This window comes from Centropristis striata, chromosome 4, assembly GCF_030273125.1.
Source record: "Centropristis striata isolate RG_2023a ecotype Rhode Island chromosome 4, C.striata_1.0, whole genome shotgun sequence".
NCBI classification, from domain to species: domain Eukaryota; kingdom Metazoa; phylum Chordata; class Actinopteri; order Perciformes; family Serranidae; genus Centropristis; species Centropristis striata.
The window spans coordinates 38,687,422-38,714,573 of record NC_081520.1 but is presented as its reverse complement, the minus strand read 5'-3'; the positions used below and the strand labels follow the sequence as shown (position 1 = coordinate 38,714,573).

The 27,152-nt window shown below is 39.6% G+C and overlaps 3 protein-coding genes across 4 annotated transcripts; all 3 read left to right on the top strand.

The window, feature by feature from the left end:
- Positions 1-157: 157 nt before the first annotated feature.
- LOC131970741 (histone acetyltransferase KAT6B-like) lies at positions 158-4,743 on the top strand. Its single transcript, XM_059332162.1, has 4 exons — positions 158-606; positions 2,004-2,083; positions 2,198-2,241; positions 2,802-4,743. The coding sequence occupies exons 1-4, from the start codon at positions 453-455 to the stop codon at positions 4,741-4,743; spliced, it is 2,220 nt and encodes a 739-aa protein (XP_059188145.1). The 5' UTR covers positions 158-452.
- Positions 4,744-6,733: 1,990 nt separating this feature from the next.
- Positions 6,734-11,533, top strand: LOC131969530 (neurogranin-like). 2 transcript variants are annotated; one of them, XM_059330583.1, is made up of 3 exons: positions 6,734-7,481; positions 8,958-9,159; positions 10,572-11,533. In XM_059330583.1, the coding sequence occupies exons 1-3, from the start codon at positions 7,467-7,469 to the stop codon at positions 10,625-10,627; spliced, it is 273 nt and encodes a 90-aa protein (XP_059186566.1). In that variant the 5' UTR covers positions 6,734-7,466; the 3' UTR covers positions 10,628-11,533. The 2 variants fall into 2 exon arrangements, with proteins under 2 accessions (XP_059186566.1, XP_059186565.1); XM_059330582.1 differs by having other exon boundaries at positions 6,738-7,481; positions 8,958-9,113.
- A 4,437-nt stretch (positions 11,534-15,970) lies between these two features.
- Positions 15,971-25,525, top strand: hepacama (hepatic and glial cell adhesion molecule a). Its single transcript, XM_059332161.1, has 7 exons — positions 15,971-16,076; positions 18,905-19,252; positions 19,964-20,245; positions 22,816-22,906; positions 23,171-23,238; positions 23,402-23,472; positions 24,633-25,525. Exons 1-7 carry the CDS (start codon positions 15,971-15,973, stop codon positions 24,993-24,995), a joined length of 1,329 nt encoding a protein of 442 aa, XP_059188144.1. The 3' UTR covers positions 24,996-25,525.
- Positions 25,526-27,152: the final 1,627 nt, after the last annotated feature.

The window sequence follows — 27,152 nt, the reverse complement described above, 5'->3', positions numbered from 1 at the left end:
TATTCAATAAAGCATTTCTTTCAATCAATCAATCAATCAATCAATCAATATCCTTTATTTAACCAGGTAAAATTCATTGAGATTAAAATCTCTTTTTCAAGAATGACCTGACCTTTCTTGTGAGTTTCATGACGTTTGAGCCTTCTCGGTGTCCGTAGTTACAACTGTTGCCTGGTAACGGTTAAAAACAAAACACAGTAGCTAACTGTTGCTAGCCAAAACGGTCATAAGTTAAGGTGGATGCGAAGTACAGGTAACTTCCGGTAACACGTATAACTAATAACAAAACATGTTCTAAATCATGTTAAGTATATATTTAAGCAATTTAAGGAGCGTGTAAGCGACTAGCAAGCTTCTCTCTTTTAGGAAAGAAATAAGGAAAAACTTCGACTTCTCCCGGTCAGTTATCCTCAGCTGTCACGGAAGTTATCGTCCCGGTGTTTCTTAAAAAAATGTCAGTACCTTTTTCCAACACTAACCTGCGGGTCCCACGAGGATTTGGTACCGTCCTGGAGGGGCTGGCCAGAGAAGTCCTGCGAGACCAGCCGGAAGACATCCCTAAATATGCTGCACTTTACTTTGAAGCTCTACTCAAACAAAGAGAAGGTAATTTTACATGTAATTACCTGCTAAAATACTGTTGTCAGGGCCGTTTCTAGGCAGCATGTATGAGGGGGCAGTCAGAAATGTGAAGGGGGCACCATGTGGACATATCATGCTCCAGCACTTTTTTTTCTGTGCTTATAGTAATGTGTGACGGTCCCCGTCTAGTGTTGAGGTGCTGATGATGTGGTTGACAGTTGTTTCTCCCATGTGTCCCTGAAGGCACCATCAACACATAGCAGATTGGGAGCACCTGGTTCATGCGCTCCTTAAAGCATAAAAACCCAAAGTCAAGGCGGCTCTTTCTCTCTGGTCTCTCTCTGGGCTGCATCCTGCCAGCAGCATTTTGTCTTTGTTTGGTTTCTGCTTTGTTTCCACTTTTAACATTTCCACTTCATATTGCTCACACATCCACACTTACATTACTGATGTTACTGACTTACACACTTCATATTTGTACTTATTACCTTGGTTGTTTAAGTTAGTTTAATAAATTCATTATTTTCTAGACATCCTTTGTGTCCTGTTCCATATTTGTCATAGCCTAGGAGCCGGGTTATGACAAATGTAAGGTTCAGAAGTTAATATAATTTATATTTGAGTTAATTTACTAAAAGATGCTTTTACAATGTTATCATTTTCATCAATTGGTTGTTTGTGTATTTATGTTGCACATTTATTATTTACATGTTGAATGTTTGCAGCTGCATCTTTAAGACAGTTTAGGACTGGCTTCTGATTGGTTGATTGAGTCTGGTGGGATGTGAGAAACCAGGAAGTGAAGTTGTATTGAAGTTTGGTGACTGAGTAAAAAGGCTGTTTGAGAAAGTCACCTGTCTCCATCTTGCTGTCTCTTCTTATAAAGTGAGATCCAACCACCACACATCGAACCCTCACGTTACAGTAATGATGCATTTTTCATTGAAAGGGGTCTATGTGTCCAACCCCAACCTGGAGAAGTGGATTACACTTTGTCAGGCCTCTACCTTCAGACCTGTCCAGACTAAGCTCCTGCTGGTTTAGCTCTTAAGGTCACTGAGGCATGCAAACCCCCTGACCACAATAAGGTGGCAATCCCTCAGGGGGGAAACTGAAAAATAAAAATAAAATAAATGAATAAAATAAAATAAAACATCCTTCATACAGATTTTAACCAACAATCGTGTATCTTGTGTCCCTTTTTCGGCGGATTTTTCCGCTACTGCAGATAATTTTGTTAAATTGTAATGTATATTAATTTTGTGAGTATATTAAAATGTGCTTTCTCAACTACTAAAATCTTGATTTGAGGGGGCAAGACATTTATTTAAGGGGGCTCGGCCCCCTCTTGCCCCTGCGTAGAGCCGGCCTCGACTGTTGTTATTGATTTGTTATGTATTTTATTTATTTATTGCTTGTAGAAACTGGCATGGACCCCGCTGAGTGGGCCGCTAAACTGGAAGATAGATTCTACAACAACCATGCATTCAAGGCTACTGAGGTACTTTATCACAATCAATACTGCCATCATAAATCTTTCCTCTGTTTATCAATATGTCTGTATTGATTATTCACCATTACACATTTGTTGTTTTTTGTTTTTTCCCCCCAACAGCCTAGTCCTGAAAGAGAGCCTGCAACAGAGATGACCATTTCAAAGTGAGTCTCACCTTATGTGCTATCAGCAGCCAGGAAGGTCAGCAGCAGAGGGAGAGGATGAGACATGAGGGAAAGAAAAGTGCCAAGAGCCAAGCAAAGAAATAATGAGAATTACAATAAAATATTATATTGTTACTGTTCAAGACTTTATGCTTAACATCTGAGGTCATTGTGTAAATGTTTCTTTTTACAGATGTTCTTAGAATATACAGTAACTTGTGATAATTACTTAAGAATATGAATAGAATAGTCCTGCTTCAACTTTCCAGACAGCTCAATGTAAAATACCCCTTAAGCAAAACATTGTGCACAAGAAATCTGGAAATGGCCCAGAGTTAAAGAGAAGCTCAGTAGTACAAAAACTTTCCGTTTGCAATGTTGAGGGTGAGAAAAAAGAGCAAGACTGAATGACAGGAAGCCACCAACTGCTGAATGAGAGTCACAGACGCATTATGAATTGTAATATTTCAAAGACATATCACTTAAATTGTCTCCTAGTTGAATTGTTGAATCAAACAATCCTCACCTTAAGTCTTTCATTTTGATTGGCACTTTTTTAGAGAACAATCACATGTGTCCCAAACTGAGGATGAATCCAGTCATTCAGCAGAAGCCTCAAATGTTTCCACCACACAACCTAATGTCTCTGAAGAGATTAATTTAACTGAAAGCACAGAGGAAGAAGAAGAAGACGAAGAAGAAGAAGACGAAAAAGAAGAGGAAGAAGAAGAAGAAGAAGAAGAAAAACATGATTTTACAGAGAGACACATTATTTCAATGGAAAAGAGACTTTCAGAAGATGAATCAGTCGACGTGCCCCAAGCTGCAGATGTACAGGCAGATGAGCTGAGTGGGACAGAGGAAGAGAGGGACCCAAAAATAACTACATTTGATCAAGCTGACAGGACAGCTAATGGAAAAGATAGCAGCTCTGCTCCAGACCAAGATATACCTCAGTCTGAGTTAGAGCCTACTGACTTTTTATCATTCAGAGGGATTTCAAATGTAGATGTGTGTGCTGAGGAGTTAGGAACGGCAGAAGATGAGGAAGGTGATAAACCAGAGACTGCAGCTGTAGATGAAGAGATTAAAGACTCAGAAGGAGAGGAAAATACTGACGTTGAAGAACCACTGGGGATCTTTCCATATTCTGGGCTAGCTGATGTGGATGTGTGTGCTGCAGAGCTTGAAGGTACAGAGAGAACAGTGGATGGAGCCACTGATAAAGATGATGACGATAGCTTAAAACCCCAAGATGAGGAAACTTTTGTACAATCATCATTATCTCGATCTGAAACCCCTGAGAACAATCAACAAGAAGCAGAAGATCAGGTAGAAAAGACAAAGGAGGAGGAAGGAACAAAGACTGAGGCTTCTTCTGGGGAAATACATGAAAGTTTAGCTCTTATAGAGGGTGTTTTAGACAGTAATGCTATACCAGAGGAGGATTCCTTGGTTGAGATTAGCTTTGATGATGTTCCAGAGGCTCAGGAGATTAACGAGTTTGAGGAGAAACAGCCAGAGGATGAGGGCTCAGTTGAGGTCTTACAGACTAAGATGTTAGAAATGCAACAGGAGGAAGTGTCCAAAGATGTTACTGACCAAAATATATCTAGTGCAGAAGACCATGATGAACCCGAAATGATGGGAGTTGAAAAGGAAATTAACTCTGAAGGGCATGATATGGAAAGTCAGCACGAGATATCTGACATAATTAAGGAGAAGGTGGTCATTAACGATTCTAATTTGAATGATAGTGATGATGATGAGACGCCTGAAGGTGTTAAAACCATCAGCTCATCACATCAGCCCACCACCGAGGCAGACGAAGAGAACCAAGAGGATGAAACTGGTTCTAAAAATGAAGATAATGAGGAGATGAGTGAACGCGATTTTCACCAGAGTGAGGATTCTGAAAAAGCAACAAAGTCTGACTTCAAAGAAGACGAGGCGACATACACAGTTGGAGGAGACAAAGAGGACGTACATACAGAAGGTTATAGTGAGATGGAGGAACAAGATATTGATGGTGGTGGTGCAGAAAAGCATCCATCACATGTTAGCCAGTCAAATTCATCAACTGCTGCAACGGAGGCCCAGAGTGAAACTTTCGAGGCACAACGACTCCCAGAGGAGAACGAGGAGAGTCGGAGAACACCTGTAGAGTCCCAGCCAGAGGACACGGTGGAAGGAAAAGAGGTCACATCAAAGGAGAGAGGTTCAGAAGAAGAGGAACTTATAGAAGAAGGAAAGATTGATTCTGAAACACAAGAGCAGAGTGATGCAATGTGTGAGGAGGGCAGCAACAGCCCCACTCACAGAGCAGATCCTCCTGCTGCAGACCTCCAAGGACAGGAGAGACCACTTGGGTCTGAAAAGGACTCAACAGAGCCGGAAGGCACGAATGGTGACGAGGTAAAGTTTAAGGTTTCTTCTCAATACACAATATATGCATCAATGATGGAACATATTTTACCATTTTTAGATACATTAACACTATAGATGAACATTATTGGAGTGGGAAAATAGCTGATAATATACTATTTTTTTATTGCCATATATGATCTTGTATTGAATATAATATACTATGTTGCCAGTGGTGGAACACAGGGGGGTACATTTACTCAAGTACTGTACTTAAGTATACTTTTAAGGTATTTTTTTTTTACTTTTCTTGAGTAATTTTGGAGGCAAATATATGAATATATTATTATAGGTAAAACTACTCTGAAGTATTATATAAAAATAAATAACATTAGCTCAATCTTTACCAGCAACATTGTATGAATGATTATAATCCAATAATATAATTAATCTTGTTCTGAAATGGGCCATTCTGCAAGAGCACTTTTAGGTTTGGTACTAGTTCAAGTTTGTTGCTGCATTTAAAAGGTTTAAACTTTGTTAAGTGACTTTTATACCAATTTGCTGTTGCTTAATTTACTATTTTTAAAAAAAATAACAGCTTACATGCAGTCCAGCTTATTGATTAAATACTGGTGTAGGATCAGTAGTTGGTATCAGCTGAAAGTCAAAGGCCAGGTATCGGTTTCGGGACTGAAGAAGTCGGATCGGTGCATCCCAAGTTTTAAATGCAGGACTTCTACGCTACTTTCTACACTTAAAGTAAACGATCTATATGCCTCTTTCACTATTGGCTGTTGCTACTCACCACATCTCCTCCACTTGTGTCAGCAGGCTGAGAATAAATGTTCATACCATTTGAGACTGAGGTGTCTTTTGCTCCAGTCTGCTTTGCTCCCATTCCTGTCTCAGGTAGCCTATATAAATAAACCCTTCAAGGACGAATCTGATCAACAGAGGCCCTCATTTTTTCCCCCATGCACTCTCTAGGGGTATGTGATTGAAAATATCTCCGAAATAGTTCATTTTCTGGATGGTGGTTGCTCTGATAAACTTTGAATGTCATCGAGAGGGCTGTGATCACAATCATTGAAAGTGAAATGTGCAAAAATTATATTTTTTGTCTCTAAATTCGCCACAATCTGTGTCTTTGTGTATATACGGGCATGTTCGAGATGCTGTTTGAGGCTTTTGCTCTGCCGCATGCTCATAAAACTGTAATACTGTGGCTTTGTTAGTGCCGGATCCATTTTCCTCATGGGAGCCACTACAGCCTCCACAGATTGAAAGTTGTTTCGGTAATCTATCATCATAAAAGAAAGAGCGGACAATTTGTCTTGTGAATTAACATTTAACATTTTTACTGCTGTCACAGTTAGCCTTGTCTGATTTGTCTGGACCAACAGGGCTCCAAACACACAGGGAGGGGAGTGTAGGAAGGGGTACTAAGAACGTTACCATAGTAACCCCTCACCATCCTGCTCTCTCTTCGTGTCGTCATGGAATTAATAGGAGATGGTGATGCTGATAGTTGCTAGGCACCATCTGTATCAGTAATCTACCTTTAATAGCAGTTTCCAACTGACTGATTAAACAGAAAAAGGCACTTTCTGGTTTTTACATACAGTGTGGTGCTATTCTGTATACTCTTAGAAGTTATTTCAGCCGAAACAAGGCCACCACAAAACTGTACAATATATAGGCCACCTATTCTAACAGTGACCTAGCTGCAGGTGCCATGTCTAATATTTTTATTGTCATTTCTGTGCCTTTAACTCACTGTTTAAAAGTGCACACAGTGATGGTCCTACCCTCTTACCATCATGGAAGAATAAATATTGTGTCACATTAATGATGAAGCCCATTATGAGCAGACTGTCACGATTGATTGCAGTAAATTTAAAACTACACAGTGGAAATCGTTTCTCAAATTAACAGAAAATTGAGTGATAAAGCCAGTCAGCTTTGTGAAATCAGGCGTGAGGATAACTTAACATATTGTGTGAATGGTTGCTAAACCAGCAGGAGAGCGTTAATGTCAGATATATAACTCAGATAAATGGACGTTTTCTGTTTCTCTCCCTCTACGTCTTGTCTCTGAGGCTGGCAGAGGAGTGTGGGCGGCCATACCAGCTGGGATCAGAGGGATGGAGAGGGTTGTTAGCTCACTCTGCCTCTAATAAATTTATAACACCTCCTAGTGTAAAGCAGTCCAAGATGCTTACACTGGTTTATTTTCGCGCTATTAGTAGAATTTGAAAGTCAGCAATAATTGTTTTATGGCCATCTGGCTTTTACATAGTATTTCTAAGTTAGTCATCTGTTTTTATTTATGGAGTTTATTGTTGTAACACTTAAACTTGTGAATTTTTTATGATGCTCAGTGCATGTGGTAGCCAATTTGTTGTTTCCTAATTTATATCTGGACTGTATAGCTCTTTAGTTTCACTTCTGTCAAAACGTCACACTTTATATCACTTAAAAAGCCTACAGATTTGTTTTAGTTACTTTTCTTCACGTCTTTCGGGCGTGTGCCGCCTGTTAATGTGCACACAGTAGGTCAGCAGCCTTAATGGGACTGAAAAGATAGAACACATGCTGTCATGTTTGTAGGAGGTCTCTTTTTCCCTCCCTCCCTCTTTCTCTCTTCCTCTCTCAGTGACTGTATGTCTCTCTCTCACTCTGTGCGTGAGCGGGTGTTACTGAACATACAGTGATTGTTAGTAAGAGCCAGTGGGGCATCTGTATTATACCGGAGACTCATTTAAAGAGAGCTTTGCTTGGTCTACATAGAAATCGAGGCATACAAGTCATACTAGGTCAGCTCACCTGAAGACTGAAGTCATCTCTGAGTGTAAGACATGGACTGTCACAATGTAAGTAGAAGCTTCACATTAACTTTTTTACAACATTTATTTTTGCATTTTTAACCACCAATCAGTTTGGTCAATTTGGTAATTCAGTTTGTTTGTTCCTAATAGTGTTTACTAGTGATTGATTGCCCTCAAACTGCCATGTGTATTTTTGTTTTTTGTTTTTTACAAAAAAAAAAAAATTATGTTATGAATCTGGATCCTATTGATCCACACATGTTAAATTTTGAGTCACATTTCACACCTTTTTAAAGCTATTTTCACCATAGGTGCATCATATTACATGAGATTTGCATCAGAATATTTCAAATCAATTTGTGTCAAATCAAGTCTAAGGACCCTGAGGCAACAAAAACAATAAGACTCCCGAGGAGGTGTGTAGCCAGCAAAATACAGTGCAGCAGTCCTGCATCTCTGCTGGTGTTGAAAAAAAAAAAAAAAAGCTGGATTCTGGCTGCTCAGTGAGCAGTCAGACAGAGAGGCTAATGAATGCTGGCTGAACAGGTGGGTGGTCACACTCCTACACTGGAGGGGTTTCACTGGAGACATGATGCACTGCTTCACCAAGGCAGTGGGATGGCAGTGGGTTCGTTCTGTGGGCTGCCTTTGTGTGAAATGTCAATCTGTTTCTATAAGCAAAGCACGGGGTGTAGCTGATATGCGTTCGCCACAGAATCTGAATTGGTGTTTACATAACTTGTCGACAGCCTTGGCGCTATTCCACCGACACTTAATGACAAGCCAGAATCTCTTTCCCGCCCACCCCATGTTTCCTTTGGGACAGTGGATTCTGTGCTTTCAGTCACTCTGCGAGCTGCTGCTGTTGACTACAGCGTCATTTTTGCTGGGTCATCCTCTTTTGGCCTGGGTTGCAAAAAAAAAAAAATCTTGAAAGAAACACATCCTAAGCATAACCACATACTATATGACAGAATAAGTTATAAATCAATTGTTGTCGTTAAAGCCATCTTTTACACCAACCTTGTTTCTTGCCAAAAGCTCACTGCTTTCATTGTTTATGAACAAAGATTTTCTCATCATTGACTGTTGCTCAGTTTGGGAATCAATAAGTCTGCCAAATGTGCAATTTTATGGCTTTCTTTAAAACTGTAAAAACCCTTTTTCCATCATAAAACCCCCCCACAGCAGACATGATGGTGATTCATTACAGAATAGACTGACTCAGACATCAATGTATTATATGACAAGAAGAGAAGGGGAGAGGAAAAAAGGAGGCAATGTGGGTTAGTGACCTCCTGAGAGCCCTGCTGAAGTCTTGAAATCAGGCTGAGCCACTCTGCAACGAGCGCACACTCCCCGCTGTCTAAAAGATTGTGTTGTAGCGTATGCAGTTAACAAAATATGGTATCGCAATCTGTTGAGATTTTTCCACCAATGTTCCAGAAAAAAAACATCATATGATCATGTAATATGCTACCCTTCTGTGATAGACTACTACTTTCTGTTCCTTTTCTGCAGGAGGAGTGCAGCCGGCCCCAGGAGGAGGAGGACATCATGGACATCCCACTGGACGACCCAGAGGCCAACAGGGCCGCCGCCAAGATCCAGGCTGGTTTCCGTGGGCACATGACCCGTAAGAAGATGAAGCCGGAGGACAAAGCGGAAGGGGAGGAGGTGAGCAGCACTGGGGATGTGCTCAACGGCAGCCAGGGGGACGCAGGTCAGTGGTGTAGGGGATAAGAGTAGAGGTCACATAATGCCGTTAAAGAGGGCATTATGGCTAGTGACTGTAACAGAGGCTCCCATCAGGAGGTGCGCTTAAGGTAAGCGATGGAGAGCTTAAGTTACATTTTGATATAAAGCATTTTAAGATATTATATAAGCAAGATAAGTTAGTTGTTCTGCATGTTGTTGATGATAGAAGGAACATTTAGTGACTCTAACCTTTTCTCTAACTGATTTACCACTGTACACGCTACTAGGGGGAGAAAGCATTTAAAAAGCTATACATAATTAAATACACCTATTAGAGCCCCTTATGGGTTACCAAAGTGTGATTAATGCAATACATAACTGAGTGACTCATTTAATTACCCCATAGGGTGTACGGCAACAGATGATTGGATCTCTCAATTAATTATACTGTTAAAGGTCTTATGAAGGAATCTGCTTGGAGATGAGCCGTTAAATCGCTGGAGAGAGAAAAGATGTTTGTCAGAGTTCAGTTCACCGGAGAAATGTCAAGTTGCATTCTCACATTGGTAAACATGTTTTTCTAGTACAACTGTGGACAAGAAAATGGTTTCAGAATTCAGTTTTTAGTCCAGAGATGTTTCGCTGTTTTCTCCTGAGGGCGTCTACTGTTTCAACACAAGCAAAGGTTGCACTTAGATTAGATTTTATGCTTTATTTTTTATCTCTGAAAAGAACAAAAGTAAACAAAGGCCTCATAGTATAAAACAGTGTAGCGTTTTACTCGGAAAAACATCATATATCCAGTCAAATCTGCTATTTTTTTCTAAAACATGTTAACCAGATAGGTGTATTTTTTAGAAATAAGACTCCCAGCGCTCAAGATTTCAGCTTTTCCGATAAGACAAAGCGACATTTTCTTTGGGGATGTGGCTGACACAAGGGATGCTCGTCAATGATTCTCCCTAACCCAGTTGCTGGCTGCCTTGCATCCTTATGTAGGAGATGTATTAATAGCTCCAGGTGCATTAGGGTACAGTATATGCTTCAGAGTGTGCTAGGCAGAATTAATGGACCTGTCCGCCTGGAACCATGCATTCCCTCCCATTGGGGGAGACCCCTTTTCACAACAGAACTAGGTTTTTGAACTTATCGGTTATGTCAGCCAAGTTCTCAGCGTTGCAAAACACTTTAAAACTTAAGAATTGATTTGACAAAGAAGTATGTGCGTCATGGAAAGTTTCACCTCCTTAGAAAATAAATTCTTCTTCAGTAGCAACTTGATATAAAGTTTTCAAGTGTGTTTTTATAATAGATCCACCCACAAGTAACCTTACAGTTTGTGGCTGTACGCTGGAGCTTTTAACCTTGACGACAGATTTTTTTTTTTTTTCCAGGCTATGCAGTGTTTAACTACGCCTTGCCTGTTTCTGTTTTTAGAGACAGGAGGATCGGGGGCAGTAGAGAGCGACGACACATCTGTGCCAGAGCAGTGACGCCCCTGTCCTGACCTGGATGAAGAGAAAAAGGGGAAGCAAGGTAGCGGAAGATGGTTGACAGAAGCTGGCTGGGCTGGCTTTCAGGCACACACCTTTTTACCCCAGGAGGCATTTTCTTTTTCGACACAAATTAGCAGTAGAAAATGAACCGTTTTGAGGGTGTGTTATGTGAATTTTGTGAACTTTAACACTCCTTCTCTGCTTCTTCAGCAGTCTCATCAGTACGGATGTCTTTGACCCAGAATTTGCAACTCACTGCATGTACTTGTGAAACTTCTGGTAGTGTGCTAGTTTTTAGATGATGATCTGTGAATGTGAAAATGAATGTCCTCTAAATGCTAAACAGGGCTTATTTTGGATGGATCCGTTCATACCATCTGTGTATAAACCTTGTATGCATCAGCGTTAGACTTTGCGTATTTAGTGGCTTCAATTATTTGTTATTTTGCATTGTTTATGATGTGCTTGTATCTTGACTATTCTTTACCTATTTGACTTGCTTACAAAAATGATTAAAACACCAAAAGACAAGTAGCTATGTATGTTCTATTCATTCTAAGTTACTCAATTCAGATTGCACCTCGATTACCTTTTTGACCGCATAATAACTAGGTTCTCTTTTCACCTTTTCAAGCATTTTCTATAAATCTGATCTTCCAGAACAGTAAGCATGCAGTTATTACACTTTTTTCTTTACAGATGCATTTGGTACAGTTTAACTTTATGAGACATTGCTTCAATATGCTCCGTTGTTGTGTTGGTGAGTTTGACTTGTATGTTAAAATCAGGTGTGTAAAATTTCACTGTCAAAAAGCCATCATGCTTTATATCTAATTGAATAGTATCTTGCTGAACTTTGCTGTAGAGTCATGTCATTACACTAATAAATCCACCTTAAATATACAGAGAAATGTTTGTTTTAAACTTCATTAATCCAGATTAAGTATCTGTTTTTTCCAAACTGTACCTTTTATGTCATCTGTTACCCCCGTTTCTATTCTTCAGTGGTAAAGTTGAGATTTGTGTACCACATAACAGCAGCCAAAGCTGCTCTTTTTTTCTTTTGTCACTGCAACATAAGCAAGGCTGCTAATTGGAGAGAGCAGTTTCCATGAGGCTGAGGCAGTGTTTTGTCTCCCGTGTGGCTCTCTTGCACAACGAATCTCATGAATAATTCATAACATAAAACAGCGTTTCTCATATTTACAACTGCCAATTACACCAGACAAATGAATCGTGTTTTTAATCATAATAATAGCTATTAGATAGAGCCATTTAAAGAAGTGTGTGCAGTTGCAGAGCCTGGTTGCATATAGCTATAAAATGTTTTCATCTTATCAACAAGTGCATGGCTATAAACAGCTACACCACCGAGTGATGTGAGCACCTGTTGGATATTTTCAATACTTTTTAAGGTCTTCCTTTATTGCAGTGAGGTTGTTTGAATCACAAAAGAACAACACAATTTTTGCTTCGTTTGCCCAGGCAGTCTTATTCGCTTTATGAGAAACAGACTAGAGCATCTTCAGTCTCCCAGCGCTCCCACTCAGCCCACCTACACACATCTGAGCCACACAGCACTCTGCACAGGCTCAAACTGCACATGCATTCTCACACAGGAAAAAACACAACCCATGCTTTGGTATGCAGATCCCACTCAAGTCACTCATTCTGCACACACACAGACAGGCGTTGTTGATTGTGTCACCAGCTGTAGAGATAGGACAACCATCATGAGTCTTGTTTTCAGTGGTTTTGGTAAAACCACAGTGCAAAGCGTTTCCTTCTCAGGCTGACATTCCTCCTCCGCCACGCTCTCATAAACATCCTCTATGGGTTTTATATGGGCCGATTCTCTCTTTTCTCCTACTCAGTCCCAGAGGTGCCATGGCCACGTTCTCCTGTCTCTTTAATGACTGTGGGTGAACAATCAATATTCTGCACACCTCCAAACATAGCAAAACACCCACTTTGTGCTGTAGATTGAATTTTGAGAATAAGGGAAAAGACAGGTTTCCAAAAAAATATATATAAATAAAAAGAACCTGAAAAACATGTTGGTTGGGGTCTTGATAGATCCTCATGTGAGTCATGTGAGAGTTTGTAAAACACATGGTAGCCTTAAAACTTCCACGGTGAAGCAGAGAGTAATAGTTCTGTCCCGTTTTTACAACTTGTTAAGCTGAATGTGGACTATTTTAGGAGCAGATCATGTGAAAGACCTGCTTGGCTGGTTTGTGCTCTTTTTCAGACAGCTTGTCAGAGAGGAAAAGATCTTTCTGGTCTCCGGGGTGATAATTAGAGATGAATAAGCCAGGACAAGCAGCAGGGGGCGCAATTATATGCTTTCCAGTGGTTATGCCACTGCCATCGCCATCTTAGGAGATATCCTTAACACCAAGTAGGTTACACAACTTTGTGGTAATTAAAAGGACTTTAAGGTCTCAGCTGCATATAACACCTGATGCAGCACAATCAGTTTAAAGAATCGCTGTGACATCATCATCAACCCGAAAAAAAGACACATTTTCTCAAATCTGTGTGTCTGAGTCACACAGGATGACATCAGCGTTGTAGAGGGCCAAACTTGATAATGGTTTCTGTCATAACACATTCACCCAAACTGACTGAGACACACAGGCCCTGTCTGTGCTCCGGCTCTCTTCCTGTATTGAGTGGAAAGAGTCCCCCTTGATTTAGAGTGTGTTAGAAGATGAGAGGAAGAGGGAGGTGCTGCTTTTATCGAGGGCAGAGGTGGAGGGGAGAGGTTCGGCTTTGATGGTCCACTACACAGGAGTCTGAGCCCTGGGAGAGTGCTGGTGAACAGCAGCTGTTCCCACATTCCTGGAGCTTTCTATCAGCCGTGCTTCCTCCTCTGCATAAAACCTCCCTTTGTTGTCAAACAAAATGCTCCAAAGAAACTCAACAAAAGACTGCTTTCCTTATGTGGGAGAGACTTATAATGCAATTGACTCATCAATGCAAACAAGCCTTAATCTCCAAAACACAGAGACAATTGACTGATGTAACACATGGGGGGGATTTTATACATGGCATCATGCCGGAAGTAATAAAGTGACAGTTAACAAGAAATTATGACTAGATGATGGATTGGCAGTCAATTGAGAGATGACTCAATCAGACTGATTAAGATGAAGGAGATGTTGCTATCTGCTGATAAATGCCATATTAAGTGCACTTAAACTAGTTTATTTTTCTGATAACTAGTTGACATTTATTTAGTTGATATATTTTTTTATATTTTTGTGCACTGCAGACAGAATGCGGATCTGTTTAAGCCGAGACAATTCAGACAATAACTGTGAAAATAAATAATAAAGTTAGTATAAGTAAGTTAGTATAGTAATAAAGTTCGGCAATTTTGTGTCTCATTTGTCATTAAATCGTTGTATTGGCCGCCCCACTCTCTAAATATTGGCATCATCACCAGCCATCAACCAACCCATATTGGTCAAAAGATATATGTATTTTGACTTTTTTGCAGTCTTTCAACCAATAATTACCTGCCTCTCATTGTCAAGACCAATACTAAAACCAATAATGTATCTTTTTTGTATCTTAAAAAGAAGTTCTTAACCTGTAGTTGATGCACACTCGAGTGTAAGAAAGAGAAAAGCTGGATGATTTAATAAATAGCTATGATCTAACCCAAATCTATCTGACATCACTATTCTTAACAGTTCCTACACATATTTTGGCTTTATTAGAGCAAAATTAAATACTTAAATATATATATAATCTGTCATATTAGGCATGTCAATGCATTTAATGCTCAATACCACCGATTAGTCACCGCCACCTGCTGTATCAGAGTGTGTAGGTGCCAGGCACGTACAGAGGGGGCGGCTGAGGCTGCACCTGTCCCTTTCCCCCTCATGTGCAAAGTGTCCTTTTTTATCATATTGATTTTATTTTATTTTATCTATTTCTACTTTTGTAAAGGTCTGGCAGTGGCCCTTATCAAAAAGAACATTTAACAATTATTCATCATTTAGCTTATAAATAAAACGACCCTGCTGCCATCAGTTAGTTCACGTCACTTTATGTCTATTTGTTTCTTATACAGCAGGAACTGTAACAAAGCAATTTCTGTTTCGAGTGTTTCTGATTCTGATTCTGATGATGACCTGCGGCAGGTGAAAGGTCATCATGGGACATGGCATCTGTTTTGCTAAGCTGCAAGAACGTTTAGATTTTGACTTTTGTATGATTCATAATCACGTTATGATTTACAGTCAAATCAAAAAATCAAAAAATCGTGCATTATGCAAAATATCAGACATCTGATAAACATTTCGGACGCTTGACTGTGACTGTCTGTCTTGAACTGGGTGTGCAGTGGTTGATGTTATGGAGGTCACATTATGTGCTGTTGCATGGGTCTGTGCAGGTCTGCTGGTAGCTTTGAGGACTTTGGTCATCCTGGGTTTAAGTTCAGTTGTGCTGTATAATGAGTCGTTGTGTCATGTGCATCATATGAGAAACCAGCTTAACATTTTCTAATTGATGTGTTTTGGTGTTCTCTACACTATGTTGCTTCTACTCCACCTAGAGGCCAGAGCAGGTACAAAACTTTTTATTTGTGTCCTTTATTTGTTGCTCTTATTATCTTGTATCTCTCAGCTCCAGGTATAGTCACATGGATCATGCACCTGACAGCTACTGTTGCAACTTGCAGCAAAATGGGCTTCGAGGCTGCATGAGCTTGTGTGTGTGGGTCAATAGACGAGCTGGTTGCCAAGTGACAAATTGTGAGTTTATTGTGAGGCTCCAGTCCAAAGAGGAGTTTGCACAATGTGACAAACATGGGCCAAAGAGGGGGGAAGTGAGTTGTTTTTCCAACTCAGATATTCAGCTTTAAGTGGGCTCCTCTTAGAACTGAAGTACAGACGTTCTTCTTTGCAGGAATTCCTGTAAAGTAATTATTATTAAATTAAAAGCCTTAATGATTTACTTGGAGTGTAAAAAAACAAGACAGCACTTTTTTTTCATAGGACAAAAAACCCCAGACACTTAAAGATAAATAACCGCCTAAAAAAGCAAACACTATTTTCTTTGAGCTCCTTTCTGAAAGGGCAATGCAGAGTGGAAGAGACGAGCTCATCTATGTCTCTCTCTCACACACACACACACACACACACACACACAGTTGGCTGTTGTTGGCAGTGACTGGGGTGCTGTGAGGAGAGTGGGGCTCAGTGTGACCAGGCAGGCAGAGGCCAGTGTTGCAGGCAGGCAGGCAGTGGAGCCGCAGGGACGTGCCCGGGGTGGATAAACCATGCTCACTAAGTGGGAGAAAGAATCTGCCCAGGACACAAGATGAAGGTGGAGAGGAAGACCTCCTCTACAGGCGACACTTTTACAGACATTCCTCCGCTACTGACGCTCTTTGGCCTCCTCCTCCTCCTCCTTCTTCTCTTCACAGGTAAGCTCAAACATTTGTGAGGCTATCCAGAGATGAAAGAGTCTCCCTAAGACTGTGCTGCCTTTCTGATGACGACAAAGCTAGTGGATTTTTGTTTAATTGATCAAATTAACTGGGCCTGTTATCAGGAATTAATTTCAAATAACATTTTTTAAATTGTCTTACTTTGTAATCTTTGGTTTACTTCCTTAATTCTTGCTCCTTTTGAAGGGAAGTTAATCCAGGTTAAGTTAGTCGCTGATGGGTGTTCTTGTCCTTGTGTTGTCCACAATGAATTCGTTCATGGGTGGTGCTCTCTATTGGGCCCCCGTCTTGATCTCAAAGGATCCTGGAGTGTCCATTGTAGGTGTGTAAGAAGAGGATGTGTAGGTTAAGTGTGATGATATCATGTTTTGTGCAGAGCTGGTGAATAGGGCAGCCAGCGCCTGCTTTTTCCGAGTGTGGGAAGCTTTAGATGAGTTCACTTGAAGGGTAAAGGCCATGTCAAATGTTTATTGTGTTGTTTAAAAAATGATTTAATGCAATGACTGTACCATGGGTCCAGTTTATCCAACCAGGCCAGTTTTGGTAGAATCACTGGATCCAGTGTCTATCTCCAACTTCACCAATGACAAAGACTCACTCTCTCTCTCTTTCTCTCTTTCTCTCCCTCTCTAACACTCTCTCACTCTTTTCAAGGGAGGAAACTAGTTCCAACAATCATGCCCTTTGTCTTATCGCCTTGGCAACCCCTGTCAGGCGGCCCAAATGGTTACCACGGCAATGAGGCGATGCCCTGCTAACTGCCTCACTGCAAAGAATAGTGAACAGTGCCGGCTCTCTCTCTCTCCTCCCTCTCTTCTAGGTTGATCTTTCCATCACTGAGGCCCTAACAGTAGGATGCCCCTCACGGGCCCTCAGCCAATGTTTAGACCTCCGTGTGTCCAGTCCACAGCTGAGTTATAGGAAACTCCACTGTGAACATAATAGCTTTGCTGTGTTTGGTTTCCAAGACAGGGCTCTTTGATAAAGGATGAAATGTGGCTCACACTGTAATACCTTATCGCTGCGGGAGGTGGAGGATAATTGGGGAACACAAATCAAAATTAGAGTATTACTTGTTCACAACGAGGGGTCATAGAGAATTCTTTGGGGGAGTTCCTAAGCAGCATATCAGTGATTAGTGAAAAGCAACGTGCATGCATGTGAGTTTATCTGTGTGGGTAGCATGCAGTAAGCTGCATAATGGCTGTTTTATGGCAAAAATGCAAAGGATTTCTATTCATCAAGTCAAAAGCTTGTAAAAAATAATCTTGGGCAAAGGCCTAAAAAATAAAAGCCCCTTATAACAGCATCAAGGTATTAAGAAAATATCTTGAGCTTAAAATAAATGTCTGAATTGTATTAAATGCTTCACTGTGGGTCGAATGCAGTTGTGGTGCCTTTGCAAACTAGATGGATAGTGTGGAAGAATGCCAGCAGCAGGCTTATAGCCACAGTCCATATCCGGCCAGTCAGGCTAGAGGGGAAATGACACGTAATGGATAAGTATTCATTATTTTATCAATTTCAATCACTCACAAAGTGTAGACAAATGCAGCCTCTGCACACAAAGGTTTAATGTATGTATTTACTTAATAAATACATTGTAAAACTGGATACTTGCGTGCTAGGATTGTGTGGTTTATGTGGTGATCTTGTCACAAATAATAACCAGTAAAGTAAATCAGCATTTAACATTAAAATAAGATTGACATGACAGATTATGGACACATCGATGTGTAAAATGTTTCAATGTTTTAAGTTATTTGACTATTTAAAACAGTTAAAACAACATATTGATGATGATGTTTTAACTCTGAAAAGGTTTGGGGGCTTGTTGTAAAATGCAATAAAACAAATAATGCAAGTGAACAAGTTACTTTGAAAATCTAATAAATCATACATAACTCAGAAGTGGTGGAAGCTATTACATCCAAAAAACAATAGGAGTTAAGTACCTTATTATTGTACTTAGCATAAATGTGCTTTGTTTTTACAGATCTATTGCCCCTTTCCTGCTCTGGTTTTTCATCTCTGTTTGCTCTTGTAGTAATAGCAGTAATTAGTGTAGCAGTAATTAGTGCGTTTTTGCATAAGTCTTCTATTGTTTGACTGTGTGAATAGTGGATGCATCTGATCTGTGCTCGCTGGTGGAGCATGAAAAGCTGCAAAGTGACTGACCTGTGTTTACTCTGTGTCCACCCCCAAAAAAACCCTTAGTGTGAACCTGGTCTCACAGGAATCTGTGAAATAGCCACGGATTCGCTTAACTCACGGAATCACTCAAATTTCCGTGAAACTGACAAGGATTTCGCTACAATGCAAGCTAATGACAGTCATATCCCGTGCATATTTCATGGATATTTTTTCCTATTGGTTTGTTCCAAGTCACGTGACTTTTAAGGTCCCGGCAGTCAGAACAAAAAACATGGCGGACAGTTCTCTCATTTTTAGTGAAAAAAACAATATTTTGACCTAGTTTCTGCATAAAAATGGATTTTGATCACATTTCTAGCGAGAAATATAAGTTTTATTTTCTAAGTATTCACTCAGTGAATGTACATAATCACTTTGTATGTTGGAATAGCCACGGGATATGACTGTCATTAACTTGCATTATAGCGAAATCCGTGTCAGTTTCACAGAAATTTGAGCGATTCCGTGGCTCGCACAGATTTTGAATTAAGCAAATCCGTGGCTATTTCACGGATTCCTGTGAGACCATGTTGCTTAGTGTCCTTATATTCCTCTGCATCTATCTGCTCCTGGGTTCAGGACCTCACTTCAGTCTCTTTGATTTTTTCCAGGTGAGGTGTCAGGGGTGAATGTGACCAGCCAAACCCAGGTGGTGAGGGGCACGGTGGGCAGAGAGGCCCTCTTGTCAGTCAGCTACTCCAGCAGCAGCGCGGACAAGCCTGTGATTAAGTGGCAGATAAAGAGGGACAAAGAGAAACCGATCACCGTGGTGCAGTCCATAGGGACAGACATCATAGGGAACCTGAGGCCGGAGTACCGCAACCGCATCCTGGTGCTGGAGAATGGCTCGCTGCTGCTTCACAACCTGCAGCTGTCAGACGAAGGGGCGTACGAGGTGGAGATCTCCATCACAGATGACACTTTCACCGGAGAGCGTTACATTGAGCTCACTGTGGACGGTATGCAGAATTAAATTCCTTTTAAAGAGTTTTAAATGTATGAGCAATCAGAGCAGGACACTGAAGAGGAGTTCTCCGCTAAAAGAAAATCAATACAAGTTGAAAATACATCTCTCACCCTTGAGAGTGTATTTGTAACACCAAGTTTAGTTTTTTCAGAACACGAAACAGAGTGATTCACAGTGTTGGTGTTGCTCTTTTTAAGACACCAACTGGGATCTCACGGATCATGTTCTTTCATAACTAGGGGTCAGACACTCATGTCTTTGAACAACATGATCTCACAGAAATCCGTGAAATAGCCACGGATTTCGCTTAACTCAAAATCAGTGGAATAGCCACGGATTCGCTCAAATTTCCGTGAAACTGACAAAGATTTTGCTACAATGCAAGTTAATGACAGTCATATCCCGTGGCTATTCCAACATACAAAGTGATTATGTACATTCACTGAGTGAATATTTAGAAAATAAAACATATATTTCTCGCTACAAATGTGATCAAAATCCATTTTTATGCAGAAACTAAGTCAAAATATTGATTGCATTGTAGCGAAATCCGTGTCAGTTTCACGGAAATTTGAGCGATTCCGTGGCTATTCCACGGATTTTGAGTTAAGCGAAATCCGTGGCTATTTCACGGATTTCTGTGAGACCATGTTGCTTTGAATATTCAAGCCGCTTTGTGTCTTTTTCCTGTTCTCCTCCTCAGTCCCGGTGTCCAAACCCTACATCCAGATGATGGCCTCGTCTGTCCTGGAGTACAGCGAGCACTTTAACCTCCACTGTTCCCACGATAACGGTACAAAACCCATCTATGGCTGGCTAAAAGGAGGCAAGGTGCTGACCAATGACACACGCCTGCAGCTGTCACATGACCAAAAGGTGCTGACCATCTCACGCGTTGTGATGTCAGATGATGACATTTACACCTGCACAGTGGAGAACCCCATCAGCAGCATGAAGAGCATGGCTGTCAGGCTCACTGTCTACAGTAGGTGGCATGTTACACCGGTAGGATCTCAAGTTATACAAGAGATGATGGTATAGTTACATGAGATGGGTTTCTAGCAGAGGTGGAGGGAGTATTTAGGTCCTTTACTTAAAGGAAATTCAAATGCACTAATCAGTGTTGAAAGCAAATGTAGTCTGCTTACAGAGATGTGTCAGCATGCTAAATTTTACTTAAATAAAAGTACAAAAGTGTTGGATTGCTGGTTGTGTTTCCATCAACAAATTTCTATGAACATTTTGAAAATTTGCATGAGAAAATCTAGATGAAAACACCAAAATTCGATAAAATGTCTGAAAATGGGCATAAAAATTGTTATGATCAGTTGAGCACTAAATGGGAGATGGAAACACTTTTTCCGAATAAGTTCTGATGTAGCGAACATTTAACTCCCATGACCGATCAGCTGTTCCCAAGCTGACATGAAAGAACAATTATAAGTTGCTCAATTGAATCAAATTCCTGAAGACGTCTCTCCATTTTCCAAAGTTTAGCAACCTCTTTTTTTGTTATATTCTCTCTCTTCCTTAATTTCTTCTTCTTCTACTGTTTACTGATGGATTAGCCTACAGCAACACATTACACTGCCATCTTCTGACCAAAGTACATTAATGCAGCTTTGTTTATTCGCTCTAAACAAGTTGATGGAAATGTCCCTAATTTGCATTTTCTTTCATGTGACATGAAAAATTTTGCTTCAAAATTCACTTTAACTTTAATGGAAACACAGCTACTCTTATGCCGCATATTTATGTTTTAGCTGGTTGAGGTGGATTTGATGTCAGCTTTTGCTGATACTGTTGTTTATTCCCCTTAAAAATGCATCATATTAAATGAGATGACAACATAACAAAATATTCATCTGTGAACTAAAGGGTAACTATAGTTGTGAGATAAATGTATTGGATTAAGAAGAAAAATATTTCCTTCCCATTTTTTGAAGTACAAAATAGGAAAACAAGTTAAAAATACTATGTGGCATTTCTATAAAAAAAAATGGTAATAATAACATTGGTGGTTGTTCAGAGAACTGCAGTCAGCATTCTGTTGCTCGCACTCGCCCAGCTTGAACTGATTGATTGATTGATTGATTGATTGATTGATTGATTGATTGATTGATTGATTGATTGATTGATTGATTGATTGTCTTTATTTCGAACATGCAAGCAATAAAAAAAACAAGTTTAAATATTAATGGAAGAATAAATAAAAAATAAAATAAAAAAGCAAAAAAAATTGAAAAAAACAGACACTTTCTGCAAGCTCGAAAGGGGGTAGGAAGAAGTAAAAAAGCGTATCTAGTCCTACCCCTTAACGGGTCAGAACTTTTGTTTGGACTCAATTCCTCAGCTAATGTTAGCTAGTGTTGCAAACTGCTGAAGAGAAGCAAAGGCAGAAAAAATCGCACATTAAACATCTCATTATTTGGATTTTCCCCAAAAAATCTTCCCATGTCCTTTACATATAAACCAATCCACAGGCCGTTAGACAAAAGAGAAAGTAGTAGATGGTCTTAGTTTTTCACTTATGTTACAATCCATTCACACATTGGCAACACAAAGCAATTAATGCATGTAAATTGATTCGTATAGTACTGTTAAGTACAAACACTTCAAAATTGTACTTAAAATGAACAGCACTTGATTGAATTTACATTTTAGCTCTGGCTTTTAGGTCTAATTAATACCACCCAATATGAAAATGATTATGTAAACTGTATATATTTAGGTCATTATTCCACAACCATCCATTTTCACGAGCTAGCAGAAGTAATTATCATCTCATGCTGACCCATCCACGCATGCCTGTCTCTCTAACAATGTTGTTTACAACAAGTGCAAATCTGGTCTGTGAGCGCTGTGAGTTGGCCCAGAGCGGCAGTTCCTGGGCGCCAGCATAGGGCCACATGTCAGCCTGAGAGAGAGGGAGAGGCAGTCTAATCCAATGAATGGACAGTTATTTATGAGGAGGGAGCAGAAAGAGAAGGCAGGTGGGGAGGACGCTTTGCCTCAGTGGACCTCAGTAATCCTGACTTCATTATTGCTGTACTATGATGTGTTGCATGAAGAGACAGCTACAGGCCCTCAAACTGCTTTCTATTCCCTCTGCATGCAGAGCAGCACGGCACAAAGTCTCAAAGTGACTTCACTAATGTGCTACTTCACTGCACCTTTTTCATGCCAGCACGCTCTAAAAGGCTTGGCAAGCAATGTAAAAAAAATAAATAAAAAAAATCAAATGTTCTGCATGTTCCATGTCCCAGCCAAGCTCAAAGTATGAAATTAATAATGATCTTCCAAATTGACAAATAACAAATTTTTTGAAGACACAAGTTCATCGAATCATGAAAACTTGTTTTTTCACAGTCAAAGAGAAAAATAGGGAAAAATTGATAGGTTTTTCATTTAATATTTAATAAGTTGTACATGAAAAAATGGTAAAGAGTTAAACTGCATTGACCTGCTGTTTTTGACGTTTTCTTTCTTTCTTTCTTTCTTTCTTTCTTTCTTTCTTTGTGTCCCTTTCTACCTCTGTGTATCACTCTGGTTTAGGACGGAGCTCGCTATACATCATCCTGTCCACCGGGGGCATATTCCTCCTAATCACCCTGGTGACAGTGTGTGCCTGTTGGAAACCATCCAAGTGAGAGCGACTCTTTCTTTTCTGCCCTCTTTTCCCTCCTCCCTCTCTTTCTCTCTCTCTCTAGTTCTCAGCCTCGCTTTTTCCTCCTCTTTCTCTCTCTCCCTCCCTCTCTCTTTGGCTTTGATATTGCACTTGATGATGTGACTAGAATCTCAAGTAGCTCAACAGTGTCAATATACTCTGAACATTTGGTGAAAAAGTAATAGACACAGTGACCTGTAGCTTGTATGAACTGCTGTGTGTGTGATTGTTTTTCTGCCATAGAAAGAAGCATCGACCTGTCCCCCAAAGAGCTCCCATCTATGTGGAGCAGAGTGAAAATGGCCATGATGGTGAGCAACAGTTGCAGAATATAAAACACTTTCTTATTGTTTTTTATTTCGTGTAGGACATTTAAAACACACTACACCAAACTCAAGAATGCTTTTACTCATTTCAAAGCTAACAAGTCAACAGAATGTCAACAATACTAAAATAAATGTTTGGATTTTGCAGTTGATGTTGTTCCAAAACCAACTACACTTGGTCGAAGGAGTCCCATGCCTCTTTATGTTCTCAATGAAGATGTAAGTCACATTTTATTTGAAAAAAATAAATACCATTTACCATCTAAATGAGTCAATAACAACCTTACAATGAAAAAGCCATGCTATGCTAGTGGTTCTGTGAGGTTGTACTTAAGCAGTCCACAGCAGTCCTTTGAGCTAAATGCTAACACCAGCATGCTAACATGTGCACAATAGTCTTGTTTCCATCAATGAATTTCAATGCACATTTGATGTGTCGTAGATTTGCCACTTTAATCTAGTAAATTTGCAACTATTTTCTCAAAATATTACCTGAAGTTACCAAATATAGTTCTTTGCCTTATAAAGGGTTAAGTACATTCTGTTAATTTAGTTAGTTAGTTAAAATGACTCCAAAATGACTTTTAGTGTCAGATAGGACACAAACAGCTGTCACCTGCATAATCCTGTGTTTGTTTGAGCCATTCAGCCACCTCGACCTCCCTAGAGAGACTCTGAGGTCACCGCTGTACATAAATTCACATGGGTCATAATAAGCTACTTGTAATGACCTATGAGGTCATATTTTGGGGGAGGACAGTCTCCATCCATGAGTAATCAAGCCATATAATTCAACCTGCAGGTGGTGCTCAAGCATTTACATTAGAATTCATCGTCTTCGGACCATGAATGTCTGTCTGTCAGAATGTAATGGCAATCCATCATTTAGTAGTGGAGATATTTCAGTCTGGACCAAAATGTTGGATCACCTTTCCGAATTATTTTCTCATAAATCTGCGACTTCTTTTCTTGTAGATTTGAGCTTTTTCTCATAAATCTTTCACAAACTTTTTTTTTTTTTTTTTTTCCGCAAATTTGACACTTTTAATCTCTTAAATTTGCAACTTTTTTCTCAAAATATTACCCCCCTCCCACGGATCCGTATTTTATTTTATTTTTCATACTTGGCCCTAATACGCCATTGTATAATTGTGTCATTAGGTTTCAGATATTATAAATCTACAGTTCTTACTCTTAACATCATACCACACAATTGATCCCTCACATGTGTTTACATGTGTTAAATGTAATGGCAATCCATCATTTAGTAGTTGAGATATTTCAGTCTGGACCAAAATGTTGGATCACCTTACAGAAAGAAGACTCATAGATACCACCATGCCTGATGATGATTGTAACATGTCTTTATGTGGGTTCAGGAGACTTTGGAGCGTTTGGAAGAATGTTCTGGCAATGCTGCTGTCCAATCAGAAATGGGTATCCCTGCTACCTATGCTCCGGTCCTTCCCATCTCCTCCAACAGAACTGAGCGTCCCATCTGGTCTACCCCCCGCAGATACCCCCGCAGCCCCTCTCCACTGGCACAACCTCTCCCTCAACCCCTTCCAGGTTCTCTCCTACGCCCTGTCCGCTCCCCTGCTCACTCCCCGGGTTCGTCTCCACGCAGTTTCAGCCCCATAAAAAAAGTCCGTCCACCAGTAGGTATCCCAACCAGCCACCTGCCTGTAGAGGCAGAGTGTCCCGATGCCTCCGATCAGACTCACAGTCCACCACAGCAGTGACAACGGGATGTTTTACATCCTGTGAAATGTAAAGTTGTAGTTTGTTGGTCTTCTGTTGCACGCTGCCAGGAGGATTATGGGTAACGCTTTATAATAAGGTCCTTAATAACCATTAATTAACAAGTAATAAGGCATTGTTCTTGCTTTATATCCGGTAGTTGCAAAAAGCATACACTGTAAAAAAAAATTGTAGAAATAACAGTAAAACACTGTCAAATTGCATCAGAAATAGGTCGTAAAATTGAACATTGTACATCACCGTAGTCGATAGTTTTAATTACTGTAAATCAAAGAATAGCATAAAACTTTAAATTCTACTGTCATAAACTGTAGAGAACACACAGTTGTGCTGTAAAAATAAACAATTTTCATGTAAAATGAATGGAGAAATACCATGATGACACAATTATCCTGAAAGTAATGGGATTATTCAGTATAAATTACAGTTTTTTTGCTGATATTTACATTTACATACGCTCACTGTATTTCTTACGGCGAAGTTCTGGCAACCACAGCTGCCGGTATTTTACCATAAATTAAACAGATTTTTTTTTACAGTGTAGTTAACTTATAGTTAACTTATAATAGATGAGCAATAAAGTATATTTTAATATCAATAAGCAAACAAAATAAGATTAATAAAGGCATGGCAAAGACATAATGGGTTGGTCATGGGTGTTTGTAATGCCATTATTAACACTTATATAAGCTTATAAACACACAATAATGTTAATAAGCATCTTGTAAGGACTTACAAGGGCCTTATTACTTGTTAATTAATGGTTATTACAAGGACCTTAATATAAAGCGTTACTGTATTATGGATGTGATGCACTAGGATAAGAGATGAGTTCACTTTCAGCTAACTCTTTGTCTTCATACGCCATTATTTATCATTGATTTCTCCATGGCTATGCACAATATTTCTAGTCTTTTGATAATATCCTGTCATATGAGAAAATATATTCTGTCCACCAACATGTAGTGAGGCTGAGACAGTAAAGACTTGCAGGTCTTGTATATATTTTGCTTTGTGATGAATTATGGATTTTCCTGGGAACTTTTGATAAGTACCTGTACATATGTAATTTAATAGTTTTGGGTTGGCGGGGGGAATTAAACAACATTTGTTTTGGGGGGTTTCTTGGGAAGGGGGCTGGGTTGTTTTAAACAATTAAACCACAAAGATATCCAACATTAGGTCACTGTATAGCTTCAGGTAATAAAAACTGTTTAAAAACTTTGTCATTTGTCATCAGTTTTGTAACATAGATTTAACAATATTACTCTTTGATTTTTCTTTGTGCTTTTTTAAGTGTTTCAACAAAGTAATACCACAATGTGAACTGCTTAACCTACTTTTGTGCTGTGTGAGCTGCCATTCTCATACGTAGTTCCTTTGTTGTCCATAAGGTGTCACCCACACATTTCTTAAAATCTTTCAATGCACACTTGTCAGGAAGAGATTAACCTGTAAATACATTTTACCTTTAATCCATATAATGTAGAAGTAGATGTAAGGCATTTTGTATTATATTGTGCAAATTTATGTTTAGTTCTTTGGATGGGTTGCCCTTTGGTTTTCCCTTTGTCTTTACTTAAATGGACGGTAAATAAGCTGATTATATAACGCTGTTCTAGTTTGTTCAATAGACCTTATTGCTTGAACGACGCCATCCATGAGCCACTGGTTGACTAATGACAAAGTGCCTCATTGACATTACGTGACGTGAAAAGGTCAATGACAATTAAGCTGTTCCTGGAAGCACAGTTCTGTTAAATAATAAATAAAAATATTAAATATAGAAATTTTGAGCTCATTAAGCCCAAGAGGAGCCAGTGATGTATGGTCAAACAGTTTGTATTTACAGTCAATCTTAGTTAAATGCAGGTCATGCAATCATTTAACCTCCAAGTGTTTTTGTATTTTCAAAACAAGAGCTCTTCTTGACTGTGAACAACTGTTCCTGGAAATAATTAAATGACGTTACAGTATATGTATCCATGCATTGGAGCAGTGGTTACTTAATATGGAGGTGATTTTATCTTCATCAAAACACTGTCAGGGACATGGAATAAAAAGACCAAAAAGATTAAAAGATGTACTGAACAGTTGTCAGGTACAAGCTTGTGAAAGAGCGTACTAATGCGCCAAAA